At 58.0% G+C, this 23,424-nt stretch overlaps 3 protein-coding genes across 5 annotated transcripts; all 3 read left to right on the top strand.

Moving 5' to 3' along the window:
- The first annotated feature begins 4,242 nt into the window (after positions 1-4,242).
- Positions 4,243-6,482, top strand: H1-0 (H1.0 linker histone). The gene has a single exon (XM_019950179.3). It carries the CDS (start codon positions 4,530-4,532, stop codon positions 5,112-5,114), a length of 585 nt encoding a protein of 194 aa, XP_019805738.2. The 5' UTR covers positions 4,243-4,529; the 3' UTR covers positions 5,115-6,482.
- Positions 6,483-6,970: 488 nt separating this feature from the next.
- Positions 6,971-13,208, top strand: GCAT (glycine C-acetyltransferase). The gene is made up of 9 exons (XM_004312150.4): positions 6,971-7,208; positions 8,696-8,826; positions 10,069-10,170; positions 10,643-10,789; positions 11,363-11,517; positions 11,653-11,735; positions 11,931-12,102; positions 12,485-12,606; positions 12,886-13,208. Exons 1-9 carry the CDS (start codon positions 7,010-7,012, stop codon positions 13,035-13,037), a joined length of 1,263 nt encoding a protein of 420 aa, XP_004312198.3. The 5' UTR covers positions 6,971-7,009; the 3' UTR covers positions 13,038-13,208.
- On the top strand, positions 12,487-19,780 carry GALR3 (galanin receptor 3). 3 transcript variants are annotated; one of them, XM_019943223.3, is made up of 3 exons: positions 12,487-12,606; positions 17,992-18,369; positions 18,993-19,780. In XM_019943223.3, the coding sequence occupies exons 2-3, from the start codon at positions 18,011-18,013 to the stop codon at positions 19,762-19,764; spliced, it is 1,131 nt and encodes a 376-aa protein (XP_019798782.2). In that variant the 5' UTR covers positions 12,487-12,606; positions 17,992-18,010; the 3' UTR covers positions 19,765-19,780. The 3 variants fall into 3 exon arrangements, with proteins under 3 accessions (XP_019798782.2, XP_033721973.1, XP_033721972.1); XM_033866082.2 differs by lacking the exon at positions 12,487-12,606 and adding an exon at positions 13,347-16,940; XM_033866081.2 differs by lacking the exon at positions 12,487-12,606 and adding an exon at positions 13,347-17,719.
- Positions 19,781-23,424: the final 3,644 nt, after the last annotated feature.

Below are 23,424 nucleotides of genomic sequence, written 5' to 3'. Positions count from 1 at the left end.
TTAAAAAACTCATCTCTTCCTACTGTCCTCCTTAATTCAGCCACCCTGTACACTCCTGCCATAGGGCCTTTGCACTGGCTGTTCCCTCTGCTTGGAAGATTCTTCCTCCAAGAATAAGAATGGCTCCCTTTCTCACCTCCTTTGAATCTGTTCACATGTCAGCTTCTTCTTCTCTGACCACCCTATTTAAAACTGCAAACACCCTCTCAGCACTCACCCTCACCCGGCTCTAATTTTGTCTTTGCAATTATGGCTTTCCAACATACGATATAACGGACTTATCTTTTTCTAAAATATTTATTTATTTGGTTGCATCGGGTCTAGTTGCGGCAGGCTGGCTCCTTAGTTGCGGCATGCATGTGGGATCTAGTTCCCGGACCAGGTATCGAACCCGGGCCCCTTGCATTGGGGGTGTAGAGTCTTAACCACTGCACCACCAGGGAAGTCCCTATAATGGACTTCTTTATTTTATAAGTTTATTGATTTATTTTTGGCTGCGTTTGGTCTTCATTGCTGCACACGGGCTTTCTCTAGTTGCAGCAGGTGGGGGCTACTTTTCATTGTGGTGCGCAGGCTTCTCATTGTGGTGGCTTCTCTTGTTGCGAAGCATGGGCTCTAGGTGTGTGGGCCTCAGTAGTTGTGGCTTGTGGGCTCTAGAGCACAGGCTCAGTAGTTGTGGCACATAGGCTCAGTAGTTGTGGTGCATGGGCTTAGTTGCTCCGCAGCATGTGGGATCATCCCGGACCAGGGCTCGAACCCGTGTCCCCTGCATTGGCAGGCGGATTCCTAACCACTGAGCCACCAGGGAAGTCCCTGGACTTCTTTATTTAGTCTATTGCTTATCTATCTTCTCCACTAGAATGTCAGCTCTACAAGGGCAGGGATCTCTTGTCTCTTGTTCACAGCCCTATCCCAGTGCCTATCCCAGTGCCTGGCACATATCAAGTGAACACCTTAGAGTTCCAAAGACCAGAATGAATGCATGTCTGCAGTGGGAAAGTCATTGGCTGGAGAGTCTGTCACCTGTCACCCTCCTTCCTCCAGGTTGACCCACCTTGGACAAGTCATTTAGCCATCGTAGACATCCTCTCTGAAAATGGAGATGTTATATATCCCTTGCTCAGTAAAGGCTGGCACACTCACACATGCATATTAGTAAAAACAGGACCCCTGGCATTCTAGTACGACTTACCCTTTTCCATACAGGATTTCATTTCACCTTCACACCAACCCCAGATATAGGTAGAGCCCCTTTCTGATAGGTGAAAACACTGAGGGCTCTTTTGACAAGTGAAAAAACAGCAGAGAGGCCTGGGCCCCTCCCTAAGTGAATGAACAGGCGATGTCTGACCCCCCTCCCCACGCCTGGGGCGGCCCGGCGTTCTGAGGCTCGAGAGGGTCCCAGGAGGGTCTCAGTGCGGGGCTCGCCATCGGGAGACTACATTTCCCAGGAGGAATTGCCCGCAGCTCTGCGGCTCCCGAATTTTTAAAGGGCTCGCGTTAAATGGGGCGGAGGGAGTTCTGCCGTCTGCCGGCCGGTAAACGGCTCTAAGCTGGGTGGGGACCCGAGACCGTCCTGCGAGGGTACGCGGGCCGGGCCGAAGTCAAGAAGCCCCCCGAGCTCTGCAGTGTCAGCGAGGCGAGGTGAGGCCAAGCCAATCTGGAAGCAGCCGGTCCTCTTCGTGCCCACCTCGGCCTCGGACTCTATGCCCAACTCCCGGGGAACCCCTCCCAACACCCCCTTCCCCTCAAGTTCTCCCGAACGGGGGGAGGGGCGGTGAATCTCATCGCCAGCAGGGAGAAGAGCTGTCCACCGGCGGTAAAAGCCCCCGAGACCCCGAGGCGACCCCTCCCTCCATTTCTGGCTTCAGTTCTGGGAGAGAATTTACAGGTTGCTGGGATGGGCGGGGACTCGGGATGTGAGAGCTACAAAACGAAGTGAAGGCCTGCGGGCGCCGGGAGCTGAGCCTCGCAGTGCGTCCCCCATCCGTCCTTCCTAGTCCCGTGGCCTCCACTGTAGATGAGGGTGATGGGGGGAGTGATCGCGTTACCTGCCTCCCCAGGCAGGAGACGCAAAGGATCAGGAAACGGGTGGAGAGCGCTGTGCAAATAAAATGATTTCATCATGGTGCCACTGGACTCGTTCAGTCCTTATTTTTAGACACCCAGGGACCTGGGATGCGGGGATGACATGTCTCTGGGAGCACAGGGTGGAACGACATCTCGGACCTGGGGCTGACTATGTGGATGCCTAGTTTCCCATCTAGATCTTAGTGGGAACCAGAAGAATTGTCTTTGAAAATAACCAAAACAAACCCACCAGAATGTTGTGTTTTCAAATCAGGAAACTTCGGGGTAATTGACAACATCCAAATAAGAAGGTTGACCTTTTAAACTAACCTGGCCCTTCCTGGCTTCTCTTCCCCGCCTGCGACACCAAGATAAGCCCGGGAGAAGGCATCCCATACCGATACCGAGTCTCAGGACTCCCCCTCCCCTTTCCCAATCATTTGGATTAATCCATCCCTTGCTGTGTGTGGGGGGGGGACCCATTAATTTCCCTGGCCTCAGAGACTCCCAAGTCCAGTAGGAGCCCTTCCCCCAACATCTCCCAGTTACGACCAGTCCCCCCATCTAAACCTTCCAACCCTTCCCCTCCCTCTTCCTCAATAGCTGGTGTCTGCAAACAGCTCCGGGACCGTACAGGAGAGCCGCCTTCATAATTTTGACCAGCTATAACCCCCCACTACCAGCGTATTGTTTAAGGGAAGAGTGGCCGCCTCTTTGCTTAGGGAATAAAAGCGGGTTGTTGCGGGAGGAGGCTCAGAGAGCGAGCATCCTAGAATCTCAACCCAGGGCCCCTGCCAAGCGGGACCCTGCGGGACCTTGCACGTGAGTAGGACGTCTGTTGCAGACAAGGGGTCCCAGGAACTCTGGGGTCCCATCTGCTGGCCTCTAGACCGCTAAAGCCCCTCTGAGCCCCCAAGGTTCCCTACAGATGGTGGCGCCCCTTGCTTTCCTCATCTATACCTGCCAAGCAGCACGGGAAAAGATGTATACATTTTAACAAAGACATCGCATCTTCCCAGCAAAATGGCGGTGGTCCGGGCCACGGCTCCCTGAACAACTCACACTTTCCGAGGATTAGTCAGGACTCAAGCAGCGCGACCCCCTCCTCGACCTCCCCGCTAGAGCCCCATTTTCCCAAGCTCCCAAAGCTCTCAGGGCCTCTCCTCATCCCAGGGGCCCCCAAGACAGTCTTTGGTTAGAGCCTGCGGGGCAGCTCCTTCATTGTGGACCGCCCCCCTCACTGCCTTCATGGAGCCTTGGGAGGGGGACTGGATCCCCAGGCTGGGCCCTAGGGGTAGGGGCAGCGAGCTCTCTGACACCCCAAAACTCCTAGGCTGAGGGAGGACTATAAATGAATTCTCAGTTAGGACATATGGAGGATGTGGGGGTCTTTGAGGAGAAGAGGCGGCTCAGAGACCCCTCCTCATTCCCTCAGGGGACCCGGGCAGCATTCGGGGTTCGGTCTCAGGAGAGAACCTCGACGTAGAGGTCAGGGGGCGCGCTGGGGGAGCGAAGACAGAGGAGGGGGAAGGGACAAAGTTTGAAAGTGCCCTTCCAACTCTTCCAGGGAAAGTTTGCTTAGGGGCCCCATGGACAGAGAGAGGGTAGAGGTGCGGGGGGCCCGGTGGCGGGATGACCCCCGAGAGGTGACCGGACCCCGGGGGAGGGACCCCTCCCCCCTGTCCCGGCTCGGCCCGGCTGGGAGTCGCCCGGCTCGGGGCCGCGTGTGTTAGTTGGGGCCGCTTTCGGGCCGCTCCGCCAGGCTGGGGGGTCCCGCCGCGGGCCGGGAGCGGGGTCCCCGGTAGCCCCAGGGGGGAGCTTTGCTACGGGGGGTTTCCCGCACCGGGGCTCCCCGGCCCCGCAGAGCCAGCCCCCGGCAAAGGGGAAATGTGCCGGCGCGCCAGCGGTCCTTGGCGCCGTTTGGGGCGCGTGGCGGGCGCGGGGGGCGGCGGCCGGGCCGGCGGGACGCCCGGTGGGGGAGCCCAGAGAGCCAGGCAGCGTCCCCGGGCGGCGGCGGGGAGCGGGAAGGCCCGGGCCGGGGGGAAAGGTCGGATTTGCTCAGCGGAAGAAACACAGATGGCGGCGGCGCGGCGCCATTCCGGGCCGGGAGCAGGCAGCCAGCAGCCCTGTCCTCACCGCGGTCCGCCCGCCGCCGCTAAATACCCGGATGCGCCGCCCGAGCGCCAGACGCGGAGCTGGGAAAAGGGAGGCAGAGGAGGCGGAGGCGGAGGCAGACCCGGGCGCCGAGACCGACCGACAGACCGGCGAGGCTGGGCCACGCAGACCCGGCCCAGCGAGTCCCCCCCCGCGACCCGAGCAAGGTCCCCGAGAGACGGCCTCGGACTGGCTTGGGAGCCAGAGGCACCAGAGCAGATCCCGAATCAGGCTTTCCTGGGCTTCCGACGAGGGCTGGCCCTTTGGAAGGTGCCTTCTTCAACAGCAGGACCAGGCAGGCCACCATGACGGAGAACTCCACATCCACCCCTGCGGCCAAGCCCAAGAGGGCCAAGGCCTCCAAGAAGTCCACAGACCACCCCAAGTATTCAGACATGATCGTGGCTGCCATCCAGGCGGAGAAGAACCGTGCTGGCTCTTCGCGCCAGTCCATCCAGAAGTACATTAAGAGCCACTACAAGGTGGGTGAGAACGCCGACTCCCAGATCAAGTTGTCCATCAAGCGCTTGGTCACCACTGGGGTCCTCAAACAGACCAAAGGCGTGGGTGCCTCGGGGTCTTTCCGGCTGGCCAAGAGCGACGAGCCCAAGAGGTCAGTGGCCTTCAAGAAGACGAAGAAGGAAGTCAAGAAGGTGGCCACGCCAAAGAAGGCCGCCAAGCCCAAGAAGGCTGCCTCGAAAGCCCCAAGCAAGAAGCCCAAAGCCACCCCAGTCAAGAAGGCCAAGAAGAAGCCGGCTGCCACGCCCAGGAAAACCAAAAGGCCCAAGACTGTCAAAGCCAAGCCAGTCAAGGCATCCAAGCCTAAGAAGGCCAAACCCGTGAAGCCCAAAGCCAAGTCCAGTGCCAAGAGGGCCGGCAAGAAGAAGTGACAACGAGGCTCTCCTTGTGGACACTCCTGCCTGTCTCCTATTTTCTGTAAATACTTTTCTCCTTTCTTCTCTCTTGATCCTCATCTGCAGCCCTTTGCCCCCTTTCCTTCTGACTTTATAAAGAGACAGTTTGTATTCCTCAGAAATTAGGGAATAATTCATTTCTCCTTAACCAATCATGCCAGGACAGCAACAACAAATCTCATCTCTGTAATGATGAGAATGTACTTATATTTTGTTTTGTTGATTTGTTACTAATATGCTTATGGGTTTGGGGATTTGGGTGGGTTTGTGTGTTTTGTTTAGTTAGATGGCTGGTTCACTCTGAAGGTCAAAGTCGTGGGGAGGGGGAGAATGGGCAAGGCAGCTTCTTGAGGCTAGATGACAGCGAGCCCAGGAATTGTAAGGTTTGTAGGAATACCTGTGAGGCCATCGAGTTTTCTTTAAGTTGAGCACTGCTTGTGAGAGTTTCAGAACCTAGGCGCGGAGGAGAGGGGTGGCAGCAGCTGGACGGCAGAGGAGGGAGGTGGAAAAAATACTCTCTCTAGGCTGGCTTCCACCTCCCGGTGGTGAGCAGTGGGGCGTCCAAATCCAGTTTCCTTGTCACTTCTGTTAAGTCTGCCCCAGTGGCCTCCCTATTGTCCTAGAGACGTGGAGGGGGTTGAAGTGACAGCTGGTCTGAGAAACTGTGGCTTCTCTCAGCTGGAAACTAGCCACTGGAAGTGGGGGGTGGGGGTGGGGGGTGGTCTTTGGCTTCCGAAAGTCTCCTGTTAAACAGGAGTGGAAACTTTGGGGGAAGGGTGGAGAGTCATTCAGCCAAGTGCCTCAGTGTGCCCTGTTGAAACTTGGGTTTTTCCACACAATTGGATTGTATCCTAGGAGGACCTTTTTGCTTTTCCCCTGATTTTTGGTTCCTCCTGTACAAGAGGTGGCTTTGCTTAGCAGTCTGGTGGGGCTCCAGCCCTGCTGCCCACCACTTAAAAACCTCCCGACCTCTTTACTTCTGAGTCTTTTATAAGTAGTTGTAGACGGGGGAGGAGGGGAGGGAGGGGAGTGGACAGTAAGACATACTGCAGTCGAGTTTGAATCGCTAAGTAGTTGTAGAGAGCTAGGTCTGTGTGATGTCTGTGTATATGTATATATACATATCTAGGGCTAGTACTTACGTTTCACACCCGGGAGCTGGGAGAAAAAACCTGTACAGTCGTCTTTCCCTTGTTTTTAATAAAACAGAAAAACGTGCAATTGCGCGTCCCCCCCCCCACCCGCCTCCTTTTTGTTTGTAAACAAGTGTTATTTGTGCCTGGAAGAATTTGCTGTCTTTGTAATTTTCAAACTTTAAAATAAAATTGAAAAAGAAAAACCTGAGCGATGTGTTTTTCCGTACTTCTAAGACTGGAGGAAAATGCGGAGCAATTGGACTGGCGGTCAGTGGGGGAAATCGGGGGGCGTTTGCACCTGAGAACCGGGGAGGGTTCCAAGAGCTCAACAAAACCCGGGAAACGCTAGGGCCGGAGCGCACAGAATATGCCTCAGCCTGCTTCTAGGTGTCTGCTTCCGGCGTCCAGAGGGCATCCCCTAACCTTCCGAGAGGTGGGTGTGGAGGCAGGGCATGGGAATGGGGTGGGGGTCTGGTGGGCCCGGCCCTGACTTGCCTTCCAACCCCCGTCGCCTCCCCTCCCCCCACACGGACAGCTCCAGTCTCAACTTACAAATCAATTCACTTTAGTCCACTGCAGATCCCGCCAGGCCCCGCCCGCCTATCCCGGGCTCCGCCCCCCCTGCCCCGTAGCTGAGTCCCTCTCACTCCTATTGGCTGCCGGAGCCCGGCCCCCGCCACGTGATCAGGCCGCGGCCGCAGTGCGCAAGGCCGGGAGTGGGCAGGCGAGGTGGGCATGATGTGGGCTGGCCGCGTCTTCCGCGCTGCGCTCTCCGGGGCCCCCCGCTGCCACCGCGCGCAGTCAGCGCTGGCTCAGCTGCGTGGCATCCTGGAGGAGGAACTGGAAGGCATCCGCGGAGCTGGCACCTGGAAGAGTGAGCGGGTCATCACGTCCCGTCAGGGGCCGCGCATCCACGTGGACGGCACCTCCGGAGGTAACTCCCCCTCCTGGGAATCCTCAGACCTGGCCGGGTGTTCGAGGGCCGTTCCGAGGCTTTCGCTGAAATGCGAGGTCCTGGAGGCAGTGGGCGGGCGGGAGCGCACACGTAGCCGCTGGACCGTTTCCCGTCTATCAGACCGACTTGCCGCTTCCCACAGTTAACTCTAACCTGGTTAGACCAGTTTCCACGGAGGCAGGTAATTTGCCCTTTGAGCACCTTTCTGGCTTAGAGGGCAGGGCTGGATCGATCCAACCCTATGAAAACGTGAGAAACAAAGAGAGACAGCTGGCTCCCACCGTACCGCTCAAGGAAGGGTGGTAGGAAGGTGGCAACAAGAAATCCCGCATTTCTGGAGCTGCTGCTTTGTTCAGGCTTCTACTAATTGCTTCACGTGGACTCCTGCAAACGTCAGAACGTGGGAATGACTAATCCCGTTTACAGACGAAGAAGCTGACGCTCAGAGATGTGACGTGGCTTGCCTAAAAGCCCCCAGCTAGCTGCAGGCAGAGCTGGGCTTTGGCCTAGATCTTCTGGTATATTGGAGCTGGAAGGTCAGCTAAATGGCCATAGAGACCAACCTCCTGGCCAAAATCACAGGGAGCAAGGGGCTCAAGGACTGTTGCAGAAGTCACACCATGAATTGGCCCACCAGGCCTCCCGGGTTTCTGTCTCATCAGTGGTCACTGCCCATCTTGTCTGTGCCAGACCCCAGGTGGGTGCTGGTTACAAACAGACCCCCCCAAACTGCCTTCTGCCAAGGAAATAGGCATGGAATCCTTGGGGCTGTTGTGCTCGTTTGAAAAACAGAGGCCCCAGGAATTCACTACCTTTCCCCAGGGAAGCTTGGAGCAGGGCAAAAAATGGAAAATTAGCAGACCTAGGTTCTCATCGTGTTTTTGCCTCTCCCAAGCTGAGTAAACCTTGCCCTCTTGAAGCCTTAGTTTCCTCCCCGGGTCACCTGTGTTCACTTTGGGCTTTATAATTCAAGGGTCAAGGTCTCAGAGGCAACCCTGCTGGGCATGCAGTTCTGTACCAGGCAGCAAAGTCAGCTGTGTAGAGTTTGGGGACCAAGGCAGGCGTCTGACACAGCCCTCTTCTTTTACCCACGAGGAAACCAAGGCCCAGATGAGGGGTTGTTGGTGGTCTTCAGGGACAGAAGAAGCCAGTGAGGAAGGGCTGGTTCCTCTGGGTGAATGTGATCCAAAGCCAGAGTTTAAACTTCTCATCTTTGAAGGTGTAGCCCTGAGAGTCATTTTCTAACCCTCCCTCTCCTGTAGCTGTTGGATTTGGTGCTTCTGAGGGGCTCCCAGCTCCCCATCCTGGCCTCTGCCCCAGAACAGACTATACTGTGTAGTTGTTGCCTCCTCAAGGGTGAATCCAGGTTCATGTCCTCTCTGAGTCCCCAGGGCCTAGTACTGACACCTTTCCAGGCCCTTCTTGGCCCTGAGCTGCTGTGTCCGTTCCCCCGTCCTCCACCTCAGGAATCCTTAACTTCTGTGCCAACAACTACTTGGGCCTGAGCAGCCACCCCGAGGTCATCCAGGCAGGTCTGCAGGCCCTGGAGGAGTTTGGAGCTGGCCTTAGCTCTGTCCGCTTCATCTGTGGCACCCAGGTACACAGTAGGTGTTGCCCAGGCCGGGGATGGGCGGGGGAGGAAGGGGGGTGGTCCCCAGCGCTGGGCGCTGACTCCAGATGTCTGCTTCTGCTGTTAGCAGGGCTAGTATAGGCAGCTTAGCTCATCCCAATAGAGCTGCCCACTAGAAAGGCTGGGTTCAGGCTTCTGTTTTGCTGTGAAGCCTTGGGCAAGAAACTTTCCCTCTCTGAACATCCATTTCCCCACCTGCAAAACAGAGCTCCTTACACCTGTTCCTCCTTGGGAAAGGAAGAAGAGAAGGCAGGGATTAGATTAAGGTTTCCGGAGCTATTCTGCCTGATCTCAGTTCCCAGCACCATTTACTGGTTCTGGTACTGTGGGCAAGTGTCTTAACTTCTCTGTGCCGCAATGCCTTCATTGGTAAAGTGGGGATAATTTTACTTAACAAAATTATCCCAAATTAAAGAGTTAATACGTGTAAAAATGCTTAGAACAGTGCCTGGCACATAGTAGTGCTCAGTAAATGTTGGTTATTCATTTTATTTTGTAAATGTTACAAAATGAACTTTTATAAACATGAAACTTACAGTGCTTGCTATGAGTCAGGTGCTATTTTAAGAACATTACAAATATTAACTCATTAATGCGTATAATAATCCTACGTGATAAGTGCTGGTTTTGCTCCTGTTATAGAGGTGAGGATACTGAGTCCCAGAGAAATTAAGTGACTTGCCCAGGGCTACACAGCCTGTTGTGGTGGGATTTGAACCCAGATGGCCTAGCTCAAGAGTCAGTGCTTCTGAGTTCTGGTGATTATTATTACTTGTCCTTTCAGAAAGGTGAAGGTGAAATGAATGGAACTCTGGACTCCCATCCAGGGCACTTTAGATGGGACAGCTTTCAAATCTAAGAAATGGAGGCCCAAGTGAACCTAGAGTTACTTATGTAATCCTCTTTTTTGCCATTAAGCAACAAAGGCACTCAGTTTGATATCGGGGAGACACATCTTCCTTTGCCATTAGCACCCATAATTCTACCATCAAACCCCCATTATAAAACGAAGACCCAACCAGGAAGAAGGGCGCCTAGTGGGCCCCTAATTCCTCAGTGGGAACCATGTGCCAGACTCCTGTTGGCTCTGGGTGAACCTTGTGGTGCAAAAAGGAGGAGGAGGATCTGTTTGTGGCCCTGGGAGCCTCTGTCCCCAGGACTTGTCCCAAGTGGCCCAGAAGGCGTTAACACCTGTTTCACTCACTTCAGAGCATCCACAAGGATCTAGAAGCAAAGATAGCCCGCTTCCACCAGCGGGAGGACGCCATCCTCTATCCCAGCTGTTTTGATGCCAACGCCGGCCTCTTTGAGGTGTGTGAGGCCACGGGTGGGAGTTGGTGAGACCTGCGAGGCTGTGGAAGGCTTGGGAGTGTGCAGTCCAGAGAACTTGGCTGGATGCCCAGTACCACGCCTAGAGGCTCCAGTGTCTATTTCTTATGGAGGTCAAGGGTGGGCCAGTAGGTCTCCAGGAGGAATCCTGGGGCTTACAAGGAGGCCAGCTTCCAGGGCATTTGGAGGATAACCTACTTCAGCTGGAAGGCTGAGGGTGTTAGGGGCCACACATCCACCAAACATGTTCTCGTCTCCTTTGGCTAGAGCAAAGGCCCTGATTCAGCCCAGTCCTGGGGCTCTGGGGACCAAGATAGAAGCAGAGGGCTCCTGGCCTCCCTGCCCAGGAGAATGCCCTGGTTGGCAGTGAAATACTGATTAAGGGGGAGTCATAAGGGAGGGAGAGCCCCAAGGTGGTTGGATGATGGCTCTACTCCTAACTGCCTTCTGCCAGGCTCTGCTGACCCCGGAGGACGCAGTCCTGTCGGATGAGCTGAACCATGCCTCCATCATCGATGGTATCCGTCTGTGCAAGGCCCACAAGTACCGCTACCGCCACCTGGATATGGCCGATCTGGAGGCCAAGCTGCAGGAGGCCCAGGTGGGGCAAGGCCTAGCGGTTCTAGGGGCCGGGACTGGGCTTATCCGCAGTCTTGCTGCTGCACCCAGCACTCCCCCCACCCCCACCCCCACCCCCCGGTGAAGGAAGCGAGGCTTACAGAGGCCAACTCCTCACTCACAGGCAAACAGCCTGAAAGTTCGAAACAACCAATTTGAACCCAAATTCTCAGACCCAAAGCTTTATTCCGTTGCATAATACTGCCTTGAGTTTTAGTAAGCACCTTATGCATGGCAGTCCCCTGCTAGGCATAAGGGTGGGATGAGCTTATGGGCAGGACTGGCCACACCCCATCCTGCCCTCTGGGAGAGGAGGCTGCGGACATTCTTCCTGCCCAGTGCTGAGTGTGGCTCCAGACTGCCCCGGAAGAGGTGGGTAAAGCTCAGAGAGGCCCCAGTGAAGGAGAGGATGCACCAGCTTCAACATGTGGTGCTTATGTGCTCACCTCTGTGCTGGGCACTGGGCGAGCTGAGCCTATAGAGCCCCGAGCAGCGCAGAGAGTGAGTGGTTTGGCCCAACTCATGATGCCGGCCACCTTCTGTATCTTCCCTGCAGAAGCATCGGCTGCGCCTGGTGGCCACCGATGGGGCCTTTTCCATGGACGGCGACATCGCACCCCTGCAGGAGATCTGTTGCCTTGCCTCTCAGTATGGTGCCTTGGTCTTTGTGGACGAATGCCACGCCACTGGCTTCCTGGGGGCCACGGGACGGTGAGAGCACACGGCACCTGAGGCCTTGGGTTGGACTCCAGGGCGGGTGGGAAGCCGGGAGGCCAGCCCCCAAGCCCAGTCCGTGATCCTGGGCACTCAGGTGGCCAGTGGTGGCAGTGGCAGCTTCCCTTGCAGGGGCACAGATGAGCTGCTGGGCGTGATGGACCAGGTCACCATCATCAACTCCACACTGGGGAAGGCGCTGGGCGGAGCATCAGGTGCCTACAGGCTTGTGCCCCTGGGCTCCCCTCATCTGCATGCAGGGCCCTGGAAGAGGGAAGGTGGGGAGGGGAGACCTGGGGCTGCAGGGAAGAAGACAGCAGGGACTGTCCTCTCGGGAGGGGCATGGGGTAAGCTCTGGCTCCTGGCCTCTGACTGCCCCCCTCCATCCCCACCTCTGTCCTTGTTCTCAGGGGGCTACACTACAGGGCCTGGGTCCCTGGTGTCCCTGCTACGGCAGCGTGCCCGGCCCTACCTCTTCTCCAACAGTCTGCCACCTGCTGTCGTTGGCTGTGCCTCCAAGGCCCTGGACCTGCTCATGGAGAGCAATGCTATCATCCAGTCTATGGCGGCCAAGACCCAGCGGTGCGGTCTCGGGCAGGGTGGGGCCAGCGGGGGCGAGGAGGCTGGTGAGGGCCTGCCCTGCGTGCCTGCGCAGGCCCTAGCTCCCTGCCTACGGGTTCTGCCTCTGCCCACCCCACTTCCCCAGTGGGTTGCACTGGGACTTGGCTCTCTTAGCCAAGGGCTGCCTGCTTGCCCACCTCCCTCTTCTCTCTGCCTCTTCCTTCCATTTCCTGGCACATTTCTCTGCAAATGCCCCCCATCTGCCTCTCTGGGTCTGCATCTCTGTCTTTGTTGGTCCCTCCTGCAGACTTGGCCACAAACCTTGGGTCACATGCCCATCAGGAGAGGGTGTGGTTGCTCCACAGCCCTCCAGCTCCCTGTGACACCCAATTTGTGCCCACAGATTCCGCAGTAAGATGGAGGCTGCTGGCTTCACCATCTCGGGAGCCAATCACCCCATCTGCCCTGTGATGCTGGGTGATGCTCGGCTGGCCTCTTGCATGGCGGATGACATGCTGAAGAGAGGTAAAGGGGGCCGGGGCATGAGGAGTGGCTGTGGGTCCTAAAAGAAAAGGAGGGAACCCCTAGACTGTGAATACCCCCCTTCCCCCTGCTCTACTACCCCTTTTAGACCAGCTGTCTGTCCAAGCTTGAAAACCCTAGGCCATGAGGCAGCCCCATGTCTGAGATCTTGGGCAGCTCCCTTCTCCTCTGTGGTCCTCAGAAAAGGAGGAGCTGTATATCATGCCCCAAAAGCCTGTCTGGCTCTGTTGAGCCCCAGGTTGACTCTCTCTACCCTCCCAGGCATCTTTGTCATCGGGTTTAGCTACCCCGTGGTCCCCAAGGGCAAGGCCCGGATCCGGGTCCAGATCTCGGCGGTGCACAGCGAGGAGGACATTGACCGCTGCGTGGAGGCCTTCGTGGAGGTGGGGCGGCTGCACGGGGCACTGCCTTGAGTCCTGGGTAGTGACAAGCAGAGCCAAGGTCCCCCTCCTTCCACAGCGACAGAGAGGGGGGCCTTTGACCAGCCCAGGCCAGAGGCTCTGAACTCTGTCAGTCCCGGGGCCGGGCGGGGGTGAGGCCTGTGCTTGTGGCTGTGAGTGTGAAGGAACAGTGTGGAAACTGGCTGTGACGCGTTGGTCTGCTTTATTCTCTCGTAGCAGCCCCAGTCCTGCGCTGGTCGAAGAATCGGCAGGAGCTGGGGCTCTGAGGGCCAGCTCCTGAGGACTGTAATAGATCTCAGAGCTGACCGCCTCCCCCAGATTAAGATGGGACCCAGGCAGCTCGGGTAGTAGAGGCTGGAGCCACTGTTTGGCTCCGTTGGATTCTCTCCCGCTGTAGAGGGCAGCTGAGCCCCAGCCCGGCAGGCCCCTTCCCGCGCCACCCACCCGCCTACTCTGCAGCCTTGGTGGACACCTCGTCCTCTGCTGCACATCCAAAGGATGGCCTACAGCTGCCCGGAAAAGAAGGGGCTGGGCAGCCAAACCCATGTTTGGGAGAAGCAGAAGATTCAGCCCCAGAGGAAAGATTGTCTGTCGCTATTGGAGAGGCCCCCGATGGTCTGGAACTCTGTGTTCTAGCCCACTTTGTTCCTGCCTCTGTGGCCTTAGGCAGGCTCCTCCCCCGTGTGTGCCTCAGTTTCCCCCGCTGTACCAAGAGTGGCTGTTATATTGGTATCGGGGCCTTTCCATTTCCGTATTCCCGAGGCCTGCTGGTCTGAGGATCAGCCGCCAGGGGGCGTAGCGAGCTCAGGCTCTGCTATCGCCCCGCCCCCTCCAGACTTCTGGCCTCGGACTCAGCTGTTGCTACAGCGCCAAAGGCAAGGCCCCACCCTGCCTTGCCCCCGACGATGGCTCACCGCTTCCCTGCTGAAGATGACTGTCCCCTTCCCGCAGTCGCAACCCGTGGTGCTTCTCTCTCCATTGCCCTCCCCGCCTCAGCCTTACGGGCGCCTGGTGGGGGTAAAGGATGGGTTCTGAGTCACCGCGCCTCCAGCCTCAGCATGTTGTGGGCTTGGGAGGCTCGTAGTTTGCTGGCGATAGGGCAGGGAGGATGAAAAGGCCCTTCTTCATTGACGATGGGACCATGTTTCTGGCGCCCCCCATCCCCAGCCCCCCCTTCAGCCTGGGTGTCTAGGGATGGACAGTCTGGGTGAGCTCTGGCCCGATCCATCAGGATCTTAATGCTGGGATTCTGAGAATCCTAGCCTGTGATCCCGAGGAGCTCGAGTCTGGGGTCCAGGAGTTCGGGGTGCTAGGGGATGCAGCCCCGGGGGAGGGGGCTGCTGTGGCCACATCAGGGGCACAGACATGGGTAGGGCATCTGGCACCAGGTGCACTCCTACAGCAGCAAGTACACACAGCCTGATGCCAGCCCCTGGCCAAGCCAGCAGCTTGACGAGCATGGTCTGCTCAAGCTGGCAGGTCACAGTGGGTGGCCATGAGCAGCCACGGGGGGACAAGTCGCAGCAGGTGAGGCTGAGATAAGGTGGACCTAGGTGAGGTCCATCAGCCAGTGGCGCACAGCGAGCACCGTTGCGGCCTGTAGTTCCCAGGCGCCGCCGCTGACATTGTGGGGCGGCGGCAGTGCCTCGACACCGTGGGCCAGCTTGTCGCGGTAGAGCACCGCGTCGTCAGCCAGCTTTCGGCTCAGCGTGTGGAGCTGTGCTGGCCCAGGTCCACCGCGGCACAGCCCCTCCGCCACCATCCAGAGGGGTCATAGGAGGTGCCAGCAGGTGCAGTGGCAGCTCTGGGCACACATGCTTGGGCTTGGGCACGTACTGGTCATCGCCAGAGGCGAAGACAGGCTATAGGGCCGAGGGCCCGTCGCGGAAAAGCTGCACTTACACACCCTGCAGAGCCTGGGTCTCTGGGGACCACTCCCAAGGCCCATCATCTGTCCTCTACGTTGGGTGCAGGGTTCAAGGCCACAGTCACCAGGAGCAGCAGTTGGAGCAAGGGAAGAGGGGTGCCTGGGGCCCGCTGGGACTCGGGCCATAGCGAGGCGCCCTTCCTGCCTTTCCCACAGGTGGCCTCTCTGGTTGCCACCATCCTCCCTCCTCCTCTGCTATCATATCAGCAGCTCAGCCTTGCTGCTGCTGGGAGCTCTGCCCTAGTACTGCCCCTGCCCATCCAGAGCTTAGCCTCCAGCAAGGAGGGACATGGTGGGCTGGGGGCTCCCAAGCGGAGGGAGGACGGTGTGTCAGGGACCTCGGGGCTTTCAGGGTCCAGGCCTGCCACCTTCGTGAGTCCAGGCTTCTGGGAATCTAAGAGTGCATTACTTTCATACAGGGTGGTTGTGGACCCCTAAATTCTTAAATCCCACCACACCAAGTCTGGATCCTACAATTCTGCTCTTCAGAGATCACACGATTCTACGATTCTAATTCCTTAATTCAATTTTGATAGCTCTGAATTCAGGTTTGGAGAATCTAGGTATGATCCCTAATATCTTCAATTCAGTGAGTCTCTGCTTCCAGAAATTGGGGGATGCGCTGCATCTGGGATGGGTGACGTGAGGCTTTAGAGGTGCCTGGGCACTGGTGAAAATCCCAGGGCCCGTGGGAAGCCAGTTCTGAAGAGTCTCTTCCCGGCTCCTCAGGCCTTGGTTACAAGTCCTGTCTTCATCAGCGTCCCCTCAGACTGTTTTCTCTCCCCTTTCACAGACCTCTTGACATTCGCCCCACCCTCCCAGCTTCTAGAAAGACACCACACAGTGCCTACCAGCTCTCCTCTCCCTTAATTCATTACAGACAGCATCCTGGCCCCACTACACTTGTCTAGTTTTCAACAACCACCTTGTTGGTGAATCCAATGCACCTCACACCCCGGGTGCTGGCCTCTAGCCCTCTGGGAGCATGTGGCCATGTGGCCCACTCCTCCAAGAGGTCCAGACCAGAACCCCATGACTGAATGATACAGCCATTCACCGAGACCTAGTAACCTCTTCGGCTGTTGCCTGGACAAGAGGCTCCTAGTGGCTCACTCATTAAATCGCTCCCCTTCTATTCATCCTTTTAACCCCAGGCCGTAATAAACTAATTACACAATAAATGGGCAGGTCCTGTCCCTGCTCTAGAACCTCCTCTAGTTCCCCATTCCCCTCAGGCTAAAGCCAGACTCTTTGGACAGGCACATAAACCCTGCAGGCTTCGGGCAGACTGAACCCCTAGAACAATCTTAGGGAAACTGATGGGTCTCAGAATTCTCAGGGGCCAGGAAGAGTAGTTCTATCTGAAGTCTGCAGCAAAGGGGCTCCTGGATTCCTAGCATAGGACACCCCACTCAAGACTAGGAGTCCTGGGACGTCCCTGATGGTCCAGTGATTAAGACCCCGCGCTTCCAGTGCAGGGGGTGGTCGGGGAACTAAGATACCACATGCCACACAGCATGGCCAAAAAAACCACAAAAGACTAGGGGTCCTTTCTGAACTTCTATTGGAGCCCTTCTTGGAGCAGGGAGCAGAGACGATGGGGAAGCAGGACCACAGGAGGTGAGAGGGCCAGGAATGGACTGGGCCCTGGGCACAGAGGGGTTAATTACAAAGCGAGAATCTCAGAGAGCGAGATCAATGGGTTACTCGCTGCAGAAAGAGGCAGAAGCAACGCAGAGAGGCAGAGGAGAGCCGGACAGAAGAGCATGCCATCCGGGGGAAATCAGGGAATGAGGAGGAAGTGGCTACTTCTTCGGAAGGAGTGCCCAAGTCCAGCTCAGCAGAGGAAGGCCAAGGAGAGGAGGGAGCCTTGGGAGGCAGACCTGTACCTGCAGGTAGGCACCAAGGGGTGGCCACTGAGCCAGGAGGCAGCTTCAGCCTGGCCGGTTCGCCCAGGATCAAGCAGGAGCCCAGTGCCCAGGGTTGAGGTAGGTGTTGGCCATCCTGGGCTTTGCGGGGACCTGCTGCATGCTGGGGTGGGAGACACAGATATCACCCTTCCTTCCTCCTCCCTGCCTGGCTCCCTTGCCCTTAATACGTCCAGCCACCCCAGAGGTCCAAGCATGTAGGGAGACCCCCAGGTAGCAGTCGATATGGGCCACGGGTGGGGCAGGGGTAAAGAGTGAGCACAGCTTGCGTAGATGCTCGTGTGCGCACACACACGCGCGTGCACAGATTGTCAGAAGCGCTACCTGTTACAGGCTCTCAGATGAGTGCTCCAGCCTTGGAGTCAGGGTACCAGGGCGGCAACAGTCTCAGATCTGCCACTCAAAGTGTGGTACTAGCCTCCCGTGTCCCCTCTCTGAGCCTCAATTTCCTCATGTGTAAAAAGGGGGCAGTGACTTATATGGTTCCCCCAGCTGTGCCACTGTCATGCTCTCACTAAACTGGACTATCAAATGACTCAGGGATGTCACCCATGTTTGGCTGAATTTGACCTATGTCCCAAAGTCTTCCTTAGGACTTCCCTGGTGGTCCAGTGGTTAAGACTCCACCCTTCCAATGCAGGGGGGCGTGGGTTCGATCCCTAGTCGGGGAACTAAAATCCCACATACCGCTCCCACATACCGTGTTGTGTGGCTAAAAAAAAAAAAAAAAAGCCTTCCCTGTATTTCAGATCCCCATTGAAAAATCAGCTCCTGGGGTTGGAGCTGCCCCTCCCCCCACCCCACTTTGCCTGTGTCTTTACCTGCATCATCGGTTGAAGGTGTCTATCAACTACCTAATCAGCCCTTCATGCCCTGGGCTATGGGGGTGTTCCCCAGGAAATTGAGAAACCCACCTTAGACACCAGTGAGACTCTGTCAGGAGCTTGCACAGTGGGTCCCAGTGATAACTTTTGTCTCTGTCCCCACCCCCATCCCCCACCAGCTTCCAGCCCATGGGACGTGACCAGGCCCAGGGTGGGGGACTAGACCCCTGAGTTGAGTAACCGGAGCTGGGGGCTCCTGCCTGAGGACTCCAGCTTCTCTTCCTCAGGTGCCTGTCTGATGAGGAGATGGCTGATGCCCAGAACGTTTCGCTGGACAGCCCAGGGAGTATGGGGGCTGTGGCAGTGCCCGTGGTCTTTGCCCTCATCTTCCTGCTGGGCACAGTGGGCAATGGGCTGGTGCTGGCAGTGCTGCTGCAGCCCGGCCTGGGCGCCTGGCAGGAGCCGGGCAGCACTACGGATCTGTTCATCCTCAACCTGGCAGTGGCCGATCTCTGCTTCATCCTGTGCTGCGTGCCTTTCCAGGCCGCCATCTACACGCTCGATGCCTGGCTTTTTGGGGCCCTCGTTTGTAAGGCTGTGCACCTGCTCATCTACCTCACCATGTACGCCAGCAGCTTCACGCTGGCGGCTGTCTCGGTGGACAGGTGAGCTGTGTCGGGGACCTGGCCGGGTCTGGGCTGGGGAGGGAAGACCTGAACAGATTCTCATTGGCCTTAGAAAGGAGAGAATGGGGGACCAAAAAGGGACATAGGAGGGGGAAAAGGAACAGCTCCCTGGCCCCAACCAACCACTCCCTGGGCACCTGCAGGGCATGCTTGAGGGGATCATCCTGCCCTCCCCCCAACTCCATTGGGAGCTTCCGGAGAACATCTCTGTGTCCCAAGTGTTAGCTCAGGGCCTGGCACATGATGTTCTGTAAGAGTGAAATGAATGGCAAAAGGAACACACCAATGAATTCATCAGATATTTTATTACCGCCCACACCTGGCTCAGGTTGTGGTCAGACTGGCTTTCATGGCTTGAAACTTGGGGTCAAACCCAGGCTCACTCTCTAGCTGACAACCTCGGGCCGGTCACTTCTCTCTGAGCCTCTGACCCAGCCCCGTTAGGTGCCAGGCGCTGCTCTAAGCGCTTTGCGCGCTGACTCCGTTCATCCCCACAACCTCCATGCGAGGCCGGGCGCGCGATGCCCGCCCACCCCCGAGGTTCAGACACGGGCGTCTAGGCGGCCACCCGCCCGCCTCGCTGACACCGCGCCCGCCCGCAGGTACCTGGCCGTACGGCACCCGCTGCGCTCGCGGGCCCTGCGCACGCCGCGCAACGCCCGCGCCGCCGTGGGTCTGGTCTGGCTGCTGGCGGCGCTCTTCTCGGCGCCCTACCTCAGCTACTACGGCACCGTGCGCTACGGCGCGCTCGAGCTCTGCGTGCCCGCCTGGGAGGACGCGCGCCGCCGCGCCCTCGACGTGGCCACCTTCGCCGCCGGCTACCTGCTGCCCGTGGCCGTGGTGAGCCTGGCCTACGGACGCACGCTGCGCTTCCTGTGGGCGGCCGTCGGTCCCGCCGGCGCGGCGGCGGCCGAGGCCCGGCGCAGAGCCACGGGCCGCGCGGGGCGCGCCATGCTGGCGGTGGCAGCGCTCTACGCCCTCTGCTGGGGCCCGCACCACGCGCTCATCCTCTGCTTCTGGTACGGCCGCTTCGCCTTCAGCCCGGCCACCTACGCCTGCCGCCTGGCTTCGCACTGCCTCGCCTACGCCAACTCCTGCCTCAACCCACTGGTCTACGCGCTCGCCTCGCGCCACTTCCGCGCGCGCCTCCGCCGCCTGTGGCCCTGCGGCCGCCGCCGCCCCCGCTGCCCCCCGGGCGCCCGCCGCGCCCTCCGTCGCGTCCGCCCGGCGTCCCCAGGCCCTGCCGGCTGCCTCGGGGACGCTAGGCCTCGCGGGCAGCTGCCGACGGGCGGCGGCTGGGGCGGGGAGCCGGGTCGGGAACCGGTCCGCGGCACAGAGGCTGGCCGGGCCCTGCCTGCCCGAGGACCGGAATAAACCTTGTCTGCCTCCACTCTGCCGGGTGTACGTCTGTCTGTCATTCCCCTTCCCCCTGGACAGGACGCCCCTAGGGGATGGGGCCAAAGCCAGGAGCCCTCTGAGGAGGAGTGGCTGAGCTGGGGACAGACGCTAAGTCCACTGAGTGGACATCCCTGGGCGGTGAAAATGGTTCAGCGCAGCCAAGTGCAGGCCCTTAGCTAGGCAGCCCCGAGACGCTGTCCATAACCAGTCTGGCAGGAAGGAGGGCAATCCGCCGGCCCATCTGTATGGGGTGCTACATTTCTCAATCTAATTATCAAAACAGCTTTGCAAGGCAGATACAATCAATTCCACTTTATAGATGTAGACAGCAAGAATCAGAGAGGTTGAGTGGTTTGTCACATAGCTAGTGTTTGGCAGAGGTTGGGTTCAAACCCACTGCTGTTTAACTTTTTCTACTCAGTAGAACCGAATACGGTTTTTCCCTTTTTTTTTTCTCCTCAGATCCCATGGTTTCCAAGGTTTTTCTTGGTTTTTCCTGATCCTCCATCAGCCCTCCTCCCCAAACCTGCAGCTCCCCACGCTCAACTGGATGCCCTAGAAACCTGAGAGGGCTCCCAGCCCCCTTCCTTAGGAGAGCTCTGTTCAGGTACAGCGAGTGCTGAGGGCTTCCCCCGGCCGGCAAGTCCTAGGTCCACTGCCTGACCCAAACCCCTCGCATTATTCTTTCAGCCATTTGGTGCTCCTGGCTACGGGGAGGCGCTGAGCCACACTCGGGCCCCAGCTGGCCTTCCAGCAGCCCTGATTACCCTGTGGCCCCCTCCCTACCTGTCCCTGCACACAGCTGGGGTAGTCTGTGGTGTGGAAACCTCCTAATTAACCAATAGATCAGCCTCAATGGTTGCGGAGCCACTCACTTCCTCCCTCACCGTAAGCCAATAACGTTTATTAGCTTCCGGCTGAGTCCTGAGACCTTCGGCTTCCGTGTCTCTCCAGCGCACCTCCCGGCTGCTGGGCACCCTGGGAAGGCCCTCCCTGACAGTGGGCAGCTGCTGAGACCTCATCACTGCCTGCCACCTGCCACAGACCCAGGGGTCAGGACGGCAGTCGTCCTTCTCAGGGGGAGGTTGAGACGCAGCTGGGGAGCGACTGCTGCAAGGGCGCAGCACAGGGGCTGACACCTGGTCCTGTGCTCTTTCTCCCACGTCTCTGCCAAGATGTCCCCGGCTGACTCAGGCTGCAGCAGTGGGAGTGTTTCCTGGAGGGCAGGGGGTGTGATGCTGCCGCTTCTGCAGCCCCCATTGTGGCCTCTGTCTCCCTGAGGCCATCACTCACACCTCGCCTGGCTCATCCGTGCCTCGTACCAGTACCAACCCCAGCAGGCAAGGGATATTATCTCTGTTTTCAGAAGTGAAAACCAAGGCTCAAGGAGATGAGGTACTTGACCAAAGCCAAGTGGCAAATTCGAGACAGAGCCAGGATTCTAACTGGGCGAGAGGGATGGCTCTCAGGGCAGCCCAGGCAGCACTGGAAGAACATCTAAGAGCATCTGACAAGGTCTGCTACACAACAGTGGTGAGTGCCTGCAAACTACAAGTGGGGAACAAAATCTCCTGGGGTTGGTTTTGCTGTGGTTGGTCCAGTCACCCAGCTGGGGTCACCTCTGTGCGCATGGACAGGTGACCGACTGGGAACAGCCTACCTCTAGGATGGGCAGGAGACACTCGCCCAGCTGGGGAGTGGCAGATCCAGCGCCTGAACCTGCGTGAAACCCCAGGCCCAGGGGAGGGGTCGGTCAGTGGAAGCCCTCCACACACAGTGGCCTGGCAGAGGGACACTCATACAGCCCAGGCCCTTGGCTGGACCCCAAGGCCTCCTGCTTCTGAAGGGGTCTCTCTGGCCCATTGGAACCAGATAAAGAAGCCCAGACACCCCGACTAATGGAGGGCAGTACAGCCTGCCCAGGGTAGGCACACGGCCGGTGTTTGATACATGAGGACAGAGGTGCCAGGGAAGGAAAGACGTGACCCTCTCCTTTCTTCTTTCCTTTATCCCTGAAACGTTTGAGCGCCTGCCCTAAGCTACCCCTGAGAGGAAGCCAGAGACAGCGTGAATTTGGCCTGGTCTCTGCCTTCTGGGAGCTCTCAGTCTAGCCGGAGAGCCAAATACCAAAAGAAGAAAGGATAGCACTGTGTTATGGGGCCATAAGGGAAAAGTACACACAGTTTGAAAGGGCCCAGAGGAGGAAACTCCTGCCTTCCTGGGCGATCGAAGCAGGAGTCCCAGAGGAGACGACATTTAATGTGCATCTTCCTGGGAAGAGGTGGGAAGGGCCTGCCAGGCAGAGCAACAGCCTGTGCCAAGGCAGCACAGGTGGGAGCAGTGAGCGGGCTTGCGCAGCTGAAGCAGGGCGGGGTGGGGCCTGGGGAGCCCGGGAGGGTGGGTGCAGTGAGATCACGTGTGTCTCCTAGGCTAGCTGGGGGCAGGAACTTCATCCTTCAGGCAGGCAGTGATGCCATTGAGGGTTTTCAGGAGGGTAGGTGCCCTAGGGTTGCTGTGTACAGGCTGGGTTGGAGGTGCCAGGTGGGCAGCAAGGAGCCCAATCCAGAGGCTGCTCTGTGAACCCTGGGCCAGGAAAGCTTCCACCAAGGGCCGGGCCTAGGACTAGATTAGTTTTGCCGTGGCTTTGGCAGGAAGATTGATGGCCTGCTGCTGGGCTTGGGCTCGGCCCCTGAGGTTCCTGGGTCTGCTTCAGGGGGCTCATGAAATGCTTGGAAGAGCAGCAGATGGTTGTAATCCTTTGGTGGAGAGAGCCGAGTCCTGCAGGGCCGGAGGCAGGCAATGGGGGCCGGGGTAGAGGCTGAGCGAGCCCTGGCTGCTGCCTCATGGAGAATCCACCTGACCTGAGCCTCCTGCAGGGTCTCAGGCCGGGCTCAGGAAGCCTGGAGGTCCCAGGGAGGAGCTCCTCTTAGTTGGGGGAGATTTGAATTCTGCAGCCCTCTCACCCTCCTGTTTGTGCAGACCTCTTAGGGATGGGCCTGCAACATTCATGTCTGAATACCTACTGAGTACAGAGTTCTCCTGCAGGAAAGAAAGACAGAAGCACAGGGGATTGTGGGAGCCCAGAGGAGGGCCCTAACGAGCTTGGGGAGGCAGAGAAGACTTCCTGGAGGAGCTGACGCCCAAGCCAAGTCCTGAAGTGGGAGTTAGGACAGATGGGGAAAGGAGGATGGGAGAATACACACACAGGCCACCCGGGGTCCTCTACCTGCAGTCTGGCACGGCACGAGGAGCCGAGGGCCTGGGACAGGGTACGCGGGAGCCCCAGCAGGAAGTGAGGTGGGAGAGGTGGGGGGGTGGGCAGCCGCAAAGGATTCTGTAAATCCTGTCTGAAACCGAGACTGTACCTTGTCCTGAGGGCGATGGGGAGCCACGAAAAGGTTTTAAGCAAAAGATTGACCTGATCAGATGTACTCTTTAGGGAACTCTTTCTGGCTGCAAGGCAGGCTTTTCCCGGGGAGGGAAAGCAGAATGAGACTGGGGGCAGGGAGACCAGTTAGGAGGCTGGTGTGAGAATCCAGAGAGATGAAGACATCCAAGGCTCCGGCAGTGGGTGGGGAGACGTGGACAGACGGGACAAACCCATACGAGGTGCAGCTGTCGGGACTAAGTGGTGAT

The sequence above is a fragment of the Tursiops truncatus genome, chromosome 11 (assembly GCF_011762595.2).
Source record: "Tursiops truncatus isolate mTurTru1 chromosome 11, mTurTru1.mat.Y, whole genome shotgun sequence".
Classification (NCBI taxonomy): Eukaryota; Metazoa; Chordata; class Mammalia; order Artiodactyla; family Delphinidae; genus Tursiops; species Tursiops truncatus.
This window is presented reverse-complemented; position numbering and strand designations above follow the sequence as displayed.

What these genes read in the sequence shown, in the direction of transcription:
- H1-0 (XM_019950179.3), top strand. Translation starts at nt 4,530, where the DNA reads ATGACGGAGAACTCCACATCCACCCCTGCGGCCAAGCCCAAGAGGGCC.
- GCAT (XM_004312150.4), top strand. Translation starts at nt 7,010, where the DNA reads ATGATGTGGGCTGGCCGCGTCTTCCGCGCTGCGCTCTCCGGGGCCCCC. An exon ending in ATGGCGGCCAAGACCCAGCG is followed by an intron (nt 12,103 to 12,484) that starts GTGCGGTCTCGG and finishes TTGTGCCCACAG; the next exon opens with ATTCCGCAGTAAGATGGAGG. An exon ending in GGATGACATGCTGAAGAGAG is followed by an intron (nt 12,607 to 12,885) that starts GTAAAGGGGGCC and finishes CTACCCTCCCAG; the next exon opens with GCATCTTTGTCATCGGGTTT.
- GALR3 (XM_019943223.3), top strand. Translation starts at nt 18,011, where the DNA reads ATGGCTGATGCCCAGAACGTTTCGCTGGACAGCCCAGGGAGTATGGGG. An exon ending in GCGGCTGTCTCGGTGGACAG is followed by an intron (nt 18,370 to 18,992) that starts GTGAGCTGTGTC and finishes GCCCGCCCGCAG; the next exon opens with GTACCTGGCCGTACGGCACC.